Source organism: Saccopteryx bilineata, chromosome 2, assembly GCF_036850765.1.
Source record: "Saccopteryx bilineata isolate mSacBil1 chromosome 2, mSacBil1_pri_phased_curated, whole genome shotgun sequence".
NCBI classification, from domain to species: Eukaryota; Metazoa; Chordata; class Mammalia; order Chiroptera; family Emballonuridae; genus Saccopteryx; species Saccopteryx bilineata.
The window spans coordinates 290,582,416-290,591,882 of record NC_089491.1 but is presented as its reverse complement, the minus strand read 5'-3'; the positions used below and the strand labels follow the sequence as shown (position 1 = coordinate 290,591,882).

The window sequence follows — 9,467 nt, the reverse complement described above, 5'->3', positions numbered from 1 at the left end:
ACTCAGATACTCAGTATCAAATCATGGCTCTACCTTCTGTCCCTTCCTCAGTTAACCTCTCCAGGCCTCGGTTTCCCCATCTGTCAAACAACAACAGTCAGAGGACGTTCTTCAGAGGCTAGTGTGAGGATTAAATGGATGAGGACTGTAATACCCGTCAATGTGGCACCGAAAATGCCTACTAAGGGTAACACGGCTATTAGTGCAGCTAGGCGGCTGGAAAGTCGTGAGATTTGGAACCAGCAGATCCTCTGCAATCCCACTTGGAGCAGCACAGCGAGCCGGCTGGTGGGGAGGGAGTACTCCCCGGGGCTCAGTCACACAGCTCACTGCGTGTCTTGTTGTGCTCAGATGTGTGAGGCCCATTAGGAAGAGCTTATTTCTTTTTCTGCAAAACATCACGCACCCCCGCTGTGCTTTTTCCTTTGTCCACCTGGGCCTGTTTCTAGGACAGATGCTGTGTCAGGAGCCGCTGGCCTGGGAGCTTGTGAGAGGACCACCTGTTCCCAATGCTCCGCCCCCTGCCTCCCTCCCACCCAACTCTGCCAGCCCAGCCTCCAACGGCTCACACACCCAACCACGTTTCTCCCTCCGCTCAGGCGTTGCAGGCACACAGAGAGGCACGTTTGCCTGCACAACTTGTCGCACAGGGCATTCACAGCTGGGGTCGGTACTTTGTCCAGCCTCCTCTGTTTTCCTATAAAACCGCTCTTCCTCTGAGCCCCTGCATGGGCCCTCCCCACTTCCACACCCCACTCACCCTGTTGACAAGGGATTCAGGGATGGTGGTTCAAAGAGGGGGAGAGGGCTGCATGAAGGACAGCTCCCTGACTCCCAGGAGATGGCAGAAGCCCCTAAAGTGTTCACACGCTGGGGCTTGTGCTCCTGCAGCCCTCCTATCTCATAGGTGGCCTGCGTGAGCGCACTGAAACCCCCAACTAGGGCGGTGTGGAGTAGGGGTCTGATGGAGCAGCTGGGTCCAGGGCCAGAGCTACTCAGAGCCAGAGGACAGGGCATCCCGTAGCCCTGGGTTTGGACCTGCTAGACGGGACTGGGTCCCAGTCCTGGCACCTCCAGTTACGAGGTGTATCACTGTGAGTAGACTGTGTACTCCCACTGTATATAACAATAGATAAATAAAATTAGTGTATTGAAAAATAGCTTTTAAAATGAGTTATACAGGGAGGAGAGGAGGGGTGGGACCTGCAGGGATGTGTAGTTCTAGGCAGCATGGCGCCTGTGGTAACCTGCTAATGGCTGTGTTTGGCTGTGTTTTAGGATGGGAGTCAAAGGACCTGAGATTGGGTGGATAGAGCCTTTATATGCCGTACAGAGAAGTCAAACATGTTCCTGGTAACCATGGGCACCACTGGTTGAGGCTGCCCTGCTTTGGAGGCTAGGGGTCCATTGGCTCGGTTGGATAAGGAGAAGAAGCAGGTCTCCCACACTCCCACCCCACGAGAACTCTGCCCAGAGGGGAGGAGAAAGGTAGAGAAGAGGGGAAGAAACCAGAGAGAAATAGTCAAAGTGAGCAAATCCTGGCTTGAAAGGATCATCAGGGAAAACAGCCATTTCCACCATCCAGGCTAAACTCAGTCAACCTCTCAGCCCAGGAAGGGAGGGCACCCACAGTTTTGTCACAGCCAGCAGGGAAGTGGCCACCAGGCCCTGTCTGTTTCACTCTTCAGGAGGTGATCTCTCCTTCCTCATCCAGCCACTTGGAGGTTTCTACACCTAAAGGTGGCATCCAACTGCGCACCCCACGAGCCTGCGTCTCTGCCTGTGTGTCAGGACTCCCAAATCTTTCTGCATCTTTTCTGTACCCCAAACCACAGCAGGCAGCTGTTTGTCCCACTTGAACCATGCTCCCTCCTATGTGTTGGCATGGTCATGGCTCTCAAACCCTCTCACTTGCCTGCTATTTTTTTTTAACACTGCTGCCCCTGTCTGATCTCTCCCCTCCCTGGAGGTCTGTTGCAAGGCCAGGCAATGGTTTCTTTTCACCTTCCCCTTCTCCCCCCAATTTTACTTCTGTTTCCTTCACTCAGTTATAAGTTTAGTGAAGGCAGGAGAGAGCTCAAAAGGCTGCCGTTTCCCCCACCGACTTGGGAACATAGCTAACTCCTGAGAGTTATTTATTGCTAGGTTGATGGTTAAATTGAGAAGATCCAAAGCAATGTAGGGATTGCCTATACCAAGTCAGAAGTGAGGAAATAGTTTCGTTTCCCCAGTTGTTTTCAGCAAAGGCCCCTCTAGGCTTCTGCCTTGGTGGAAAGGGTGGAGCTGAGGGTCAGGGGCTGCCGAAGGAGGTGGAAGGCTAGGTGGCTGGGCATTTGTGAGCTGTTTAATCCTGACACCAGAAGACGCAGGCTGCAGAGCTGCATCTCCACTGAAGAAAACGCAGCTGGGCTGTTGCATCCTTACCAGAATGGAGTTATGAACCGACTGACCTGCTGGGAAGAAGAACATTTGGGATGAACTATGAACTTGAAAAAGTTTCTGCCAGGAAACTGAAGAGGTAGCCATGGCCGCCCTGAGGGCTCTTCGCCTTGAGCAGGGAGCTTCATGCTCACAGATCGGACTTGCAGGTCAGCAACCCACACTCCCTTCCCTTTGCCTCTTTTACTTTCTTTGCTGGCTGGGAGAAAGAGCTAGCTCAGGAATTTGGAGATCCATGGGCCCAGTTTCAGCTGTTCTCAGTCCCAGGGTCTATGCAAACCTTCTAGTTCTTCTGAGTTGGTTTCCCCTTTTCCTAGAGGCCGGCGGAGGTATTTTTCCTAGGAAACTGGGTGTGCGCGCTTCGTCTCCATGTGACTTCTCTGCTGCCTCTCCCTCCGCGTGCCGGCGTCTGCTCCAAGGAGGGCAGCCCCGTGTGCCCCCCACTGTGAAAGATGCACGCGAGTGAGGGGGGTGCAGCCGTGGGCCGGGCGCTCATTGGGTTCTGCTCCGGGGCCCCGCCTCCGGCCTTCGCAGCGCCCGGCCCCGTTCTTCGATTGGTCGGTGGCGAGTAGGCCGGCCCGCCCCCTCCAAGGAAATAAAAGCCGCGGGCTCGCAGGCTCTTCGCTTGCAGCTTGATCAATCTAGTCCGAAAGGAAGAGTATCGGCTGCTGCATATCCTCTACCTTCTCGCGCTCCCGGTGCCCACTGGAACCCGCCACCATTCTCCCCACGACGTGCTGCCCTGCACCTGCAGCCATGTGCCGGACCCTGTCCGCCTTCCCCATCACCTGCCTGGAGAGGTAAGAGGAGCTTGTCCCGCTGCCCGGAGGAAGTGGGGTGGCAGGCTTGGGGTCCCGGTTGGACGGAATGGTAGGATGCTAACGACTGAACAGAGAGGGCAAGTTGGTGCCACATGCTCAGATGCTTCCCCTAGAGTCTTAGAGAAGCGCCAGGCCAAGAGAAGGGAGAAAGGAAAACAGAGGGACCTGCTCACTGTTATTCTCTATCCTCTGAGAAATGGCAGCCCTTCTCAGGTGACCTGCTGAAGACCATGTAGGCATCAGCAGGCAGAACTGCCTCCCCCAGTTTCGTAAGCTCTTGGCTTTCACTCTAAGGCTCAGGTCTAGGGACATGGTCTCCTCTGGCCCTGGGAATCAGTTTTTTTAAGTCCGCAGGTGAGAGATGTGGCCACTTCCCAGGAACTACTCAGACGCCGCCTCCAGTCCTTGCTGGAGCTGGTGATAGGAAGGAAAAAGTAAAGCTGAGGAATCAGTTTCCACACAATTCCAGAAATATTCGTAACAAGCCTAGAGGGTGAGAGCAGTGTGATTTAAGTGTCTGAAGTGCTGTGAACTCAGAAAGCATAAGACCTACTGAGGCACAGCTCAAACATGGCTTTCACTGTTTTTGGGGTTCATGACACTAAGGAGAGAAGTAAAATTTAGGCCCTAGGAAGAGCCAAGGGTTCCCAGGAACCTTGAGGCTGGACTTTGAGTGGTGCCAGCTTGAGCTCTTCTGAGACCCCGTACAGCTGTCTGCCCTGGCTGAACAAGTGGAGATCCCTAACCCGCTCATGCTTTTGTCTTCCAGAGCCAAAGAGTTTAAGACACGGCTGGGCATCTTTCTTCACAAGTCAGACCTGCGCTCCGAGACTGGGAATGCTGGCAAGTTCGAGTGGAACAACAAACACAGCAAAGAGAGGTAAGTCCTGCTGATCAGCCTAGGGCCCCTAGAGGAAATGGCCAGATTCAGGAAGGAGTCTTGAGAAGGAAAATAAAAGGAGAAACTAGGACATGCTAGGGTGGACCTTGGTGACCCCTTCCTGGAGATTTTAGTGGGTCTTCTTGCTGGTCTGCTGTGGCTGCTTGGCTAATGAGTGACTGGGTTGGTGGCTCCAGGGTTCTAAATTTGTCAACAGATGAGTGTACCCAGGGCCTGAATGTCTAGTTACCAGACTCTCCCACCTGGAGATGTCATTGCACAGGCAAGCAGGGCTAGGTCAGGGTCCAGGACCAACTGAGGTTTTTAATCAATGACTCGACTTCCATTAGTGTGCACCTTGCCTAGAAGCCCTTTCACGTTGAATATCAACTGTGCCAGGTACTGCACCAGGCTCTGGGGTTCTGCGTAGACAAAACCTTTATCCATGAGGCCCTAATTTCCTTGGAGAAGTATACAAAACAACACTCTGAGAGTCAGGGGAAAAGAAAGAATTTTGGCCAGTGAAGAGACAATCTTAGGGATAATTACTGAGGGCCATACAGTGCCTGGCTTTGGTTTCTGGTTACTGGCTTGTACTCTAGAAAAACACCACTGTTTCCCCTAACCTCAACCAAGGGTTTGAGGAATCAGCTCCAATAATCACCAAGCAAGTCATTATGGGAATTATGCAACTCCCATCAGAGTTCTGGTTAGAATTTGTGCAATGCATTAGTATCTTGATTTTTTTTTCTTTAAGTTAAAATCTTGACCTTTTTTTTTCTTTCTTGTCTTTAGCAGAAGCTTCTCAGAAGATGTGCTGAAATGGAGAGAGTCGTTTGACCTGCTGCTGAGCAGTAAAAGTGAGTAGAACCGTGTTGTGTCTGTCTGTGGATGGCACGTGTGTGCTCATGTGCTTGGGGGCCAGCCTGAGGGATGTGAAAGCGTGGGCAAAGTAACAGTAGTGGTCATAATAATAATAATAATGATCCCCTAGTGTGTCAGCCTCTATTCAGAATACAAAGGCAGGTCCTTGTTCCCAGGAAAATTACATCCTAAAAATAGAGACATTAACTACAGTTGCTGCCTTTTTTTTCTTTGATCCCCTGCTGTGCCTCAGTCTGACCAGTGTCTCTCTCTCTCCTCCCAACCCAGATGGGGTGGCCGCCTTCCACGCTTTCCTGAAGACGGAGTTCAGCGAGGAGAACCTGGAATTCTGGCTGGCCTGTGAGGAGTTCAAGAAGATCCGGTCGGCTGCCAAGCTGGCCTCTCGGGCTCACAGGATCTTTGAGGAATTCATCTGCAGCGAAGCTCCGAAAGAGGTCAGAGCCTCGATATGCCCCATGGATGCCCCAGCCCCTGCCTGTTCCTTTCCCACTGAGAACTGGGGGTGGGAGGGGCCAGCGGCTGAAGGACTGAGTTTGGAAGTAGAATGGCCCTACTTGACACAGGGGCAAGTGGGCTTCTGTGGCTGGAGTTTAGGAATATTGGGCTTCCTGTCACCCTTCAGTACCATTACCCTCAGATTCACTGATGGGGTCGGTCGGAGGGGTTGGCAGGCGTTTTGGCTTTGGTCCATACCTATTCTTGTAGACTAAGCCCTTTTTAGAGGCCCAGAACAATTACACTCCTGGGGAGACGAGGCATTGTAGGGACCTTGTGTAACCTCCCTGGCTCCCCTGGTTGACCTGCTTCAGATGGGCAGGTCTGTGGTCAGTGGACATTCAATCTTCCCTCAGGCCTCCACTGCCTGGAGCCTGCATTTGGTAAAGAATGTGAGGCCACCTAGTGGAGAAAGGATAGTAATGCTTTGCTTTTGTGTCATATTTCCTATCTTATTTTCTGAGCACTTTGCTTTAGTCCGCATTATTCAGTAAGGAATTATTGAGCACCAGTATCATGCCAGGTCCTGTTATAGTCACGGGGAGTAGAGCAGCAAACAAGAGATAGACTCTTATCCTAGTGGGAGAAGATGCCAATAACCAAGCAGATGAATCAACATTTGCCAGGGGATGCTCTTTCCTCTGGTAAACAGAACACAGGACAGGGGAGGGAGCTCAGAGTACCAGGCAAAGGCAGTGAGTTCGTCCACTTTATAAAGGGAAGTGAGACGTTTGCTGTCTGATAAGGTGACATATGAACAGAGCCACAAAAGAGTTATGGGAGGAAAGGACATTGTAACATAGGAAAAGGCAAGTGCAAAGGCCAGAGAGTGTTGTCACCACAAACCAGCCAGGGGGCCTGTGTGGAGCCGGGAGAGTGAGAGAAGGTGGTGGGTGGCAGGTGGCCGTGTGGGCCCAGCACACACTTTGGCTCTTCTTCTGAGTGACATGGGAGGATGTTTGAAAGGTTCAGTCTGGCTGCTGAATGGGGAACAGACCATGGGCTGAGGGGAGAAGGCAGAGACCCGTTCACAGGCTCTGGCACTAATCTAGGAGACGGGATGGTGACTGGAACCAGGGGACTTACAGAGGAAGGGGTGACAAGGGGCTCCATCTGTAGACAGTCTTATTCCTTGAGAATTCTGAGAGATTGGAGGGCAGACACTGGATTGGATGTGGGGACAGACTCAGAGTTGAAAGCCAGTTCATAATGGATGCAGGAGACTCGAGGTTCCCAGTTCAGAGTCCAGGGCTCCTTGCACTGCCCGCTCCCCCCACCCCACCCCACCCCACCCCAGTTCTTCCTCCCTCTGCCTGCTGGCACCTCGCCCTGCCCCCCAGCGCCCACTCACCTGTGTGCTTGCCCTCCTTCCCACAGGTGAACATAGACCATGAGACCAGGGAGCTGACCAGGATGAACCTGCAGACGGCCACGGCCACATGCTTCGATGTGGCTCAGGGGAAGACACACACCCTGATGGAGAAGGACTCCTATCCACGCTTCCTGAAGTCACCCGCTTACCAGGACCTGGCTGCTCAAGCCTCGGCCACCAACGTCTCTCCATCCAGCTGCAGCCCGGCAGAGCCTTTACACACCTGAGCCTCATGGCAGTGAGGAGCCAGCCGGGAAGAGAGGTTGAGTCACCCAGCCCTGAGGCAGCTGCCCCGTGTGGGAGGCAGGTTCTGCAAAGCAAACAAGAGGACCGTGAAGAAAAATGCTGTTTTTCTTTTGGAAGCAACAGCCACTCCTCCAGAGACTGTGGGACTGAGTTTCATGCATGAGGGGGGGGGGTCCCCCACTTCCAGGACTTGTGGATAAGGGCTGAAGATCATGGTTGTGCGGTACTCTCCGGAGAAGGGAATGTGATACAAGAGTTATCATCGGCTCTTGTCATTCTCAGCGGGGCAGGGAATATTCCAGGGTGGTTAGGGAAACGTGAATAAAGGGAAACTCCAAAATGAGAGCGGGAAGGCAGCCGATCAGCTGTTTTGCCTGTTGAACAGCTGACTGGTCCCACCCGGGTTTCCTAGTGCCCAGCCTGTCCTGGGCACGGAGGGAGGGTGCTCTGGATGTGCCCGTTCCTATTCCGTCCACCGCACCTGCCCCTGGGCCGCCCGAGGGCCTCTTAGCTTGTGCTTCTTAACATCTCCCAGTCTCTCCAGGACCAGGGAACCATTGTGATGCTTGCCCCAAGTTGAGATTTTTATACCTCAAACACTGGCCTCTGAGGCCCTTTCTAAGTCAGTAGAGGGTCCTGAAGAGAGGTCATCCTGCTCATGTGAAGTTAATCTCGGTGCTCTTGGTGATCCTGTAGGTGGCCCTGACTCTGTGTTTGCAGCAGGGTCACCTGTGAGCAGCCCCCCCGCCCCCTGACAAGGGCCTCTTGCTGGGGTGTGCTCTCTCTCAGCTCATTCCACCATTGCGGGTGGAGCCCCTGCGGGAAAAGGCACGGCCTCTCCGTGAGTGGCTAGTCCGCTCCCAGGCCCAGCAGTGTGCAGAGCGGGAGATAACAAACAAATCTCTCCACAGTTCCTGAAAGTCCTTTTTCAGTCAAGCCAGTCTATTTTTTGTGGGTATGAGAACAGGGAAACAGAGACACCCAGGATGGAAGGGGAGCCCCGTGTTTCTTTCTGGTGGATGCGAGATGCACTTCCTGGAATGTTGGGGGAGATGGTGCCGGGACCACGGTGGCCCTGGGACAGACCACAGAAGCTGGGAGTGGAGTTGGGGAGAGAGGCTGCTTAAAAGAGCAGGACTAGGGGAAATCAGAACCTGCCTGTCACCTGAGGGCATTACTGAACAAACTTTCTGAAGGGGGTACCGGGCAGCCCCGGGTGCCCCAGGAAAACCAACCCTGTTCTCGCTGCACTGTGAGCTCCTCTATTTAAATTGTAACATAGTGTTGATTTTGTGGTGATTGTTATAGTCTATTATTTTTGTTACTTGTTGGTGTTATTGCTATTGTTATTTATTATCAGTTCAGTTGGCCTGACCTGGGACTCAGCAGGAGCTGGCAGCCTGTCCCCCTCTCTCTACCAGGCTCTACCTCTGGACCTCTTAGCACCTGTCAGGAACTCCTCACTGTTTAAATATTTATTTATTGTTGACAACTGGAGCTGGTTTCCAAGATATGAATGATGTACTCCATCCCTGTTTTTCCTATTTCAGCATGTTATATTCTTGTAAAATAAAAATAGAACTCAAACACGAGATCCTGTCTCCAAGGGCTGTGTGGTCAGGGGACCTGGGGAGGGGACGTGCTGGGGAGGGACTTGTGGGGGAACTGGCCTTAGGAAGTTCCACAGGACAGATGGCTGAGCTTCCCCATCACCAACAGAGGCACGAGCGACAAGAGACCCATGTTTAGCTGGGAACTGGCGGAATCAAAGAGAGGGGTCAGTCCTAACAGCGTCCACCGTGATTGGTGACTTCTTTAAGCTGATGATGGGCCCTACTTGTGTTGGCTGTTGTGTCGTGTTGATGGGACTCGGCTCAGTCTGCTGTCACATCATAACCGTATCCTTTGCCCACCGAATGAAGACTCAGCACAGCCATTACCAAGTCTGCCTGTCACAGCACAATTAATGGTTGGGAAGTGAGGACAGAATGCCCTCTTCAAAATCCAACGAAAATACCACCTTCTCCGTGAAGCCTTCCCAGATGTCCATGGCACAGAGTTCATGGCTGTCATTTCTATGGTTCTTGGACACACTATTCTTACTGTTGGCCACACATAAGGTGTGGCACTGTAGTTAATCTCATCATTTCTCGTTTGCTTTCACTAAACTGATCGATCCCTTGAAGGTCAGGAGCCATACTATTCACCTTGATAAGATGGGACAGAGCAGGTCACAGCAAAGTGGTGCAGAGCCCTGGCTATGGAGTCAGAAGGTTGGGATTGGAATCCTGGCTCATTTGCTGGAAGACCTTGGGAAGCGAAGATTCTA

At 52.6% G+C, this 9,467-nt stretch overlaps 1 protein-coding gene across 2 annotated transcripts; it reads left to right on the top strand.

Moving 5' to 3' along the window:
- Positions 1-3,075: 3,075 nt before the first annotated feature.
- RGS16 (regulator of G protein signaling 16) lies at positions 3,076-8,730 on the top strand. Of its 2 annotated transcripts, none has more exons than XM_066261294.1 (5): positions 3,076-3,239; positions 4,030-4,140; positions 4,939-5,000; positions 5,293-5,459; positions 6,898-8,730. In XM_066261294.1, exons 1-5 carry the CDS (start codon positions 3,196-3,198, stop codon positions 7,117-7,119), a joined length of 606 nt encoding a protein of 201 aa, XP_066117391.1. In that variant the 5' UTR covers positions 3,076-3,195; the 3' UTR covers positions 7,120-8,730. The 2 variants fall into 2 exon arrangements, with proteins under 2 accessions (XP_066117391.1, XP_066117390.1); XM_066261293.1 differs by having other exon boundaries at positions 4,936-5,000.
- Positions 8,731-9,467: the final 737 nt, after the last annotated feature.

Excerpts from the sequence above, each read along its gene's own strand:
- RGS16 (XM_066261293.1), top strand. The coding sequence starts at position 3,196 with ATGTGCCGGACCCTGTCCGCCTTCCCCATCACCTGCCTGGAGAG. Across the intron at positions 5,001-5,292 it reads CCTGCTGCTGAGCAGTAAAA|ATGGGGTGGCCGCCTTCCAC; the intron begins GTGAGTAGAACC and ends CTCCCAACCCAG. Across the intron at positions 5,460-6,897 it reads GCAGCGAAGCTCCGAAAGAG|GTGAACATAGACCATGAGAC; the intron begins GTCAGAGCCTCG and ends TCCTTCCCACAG.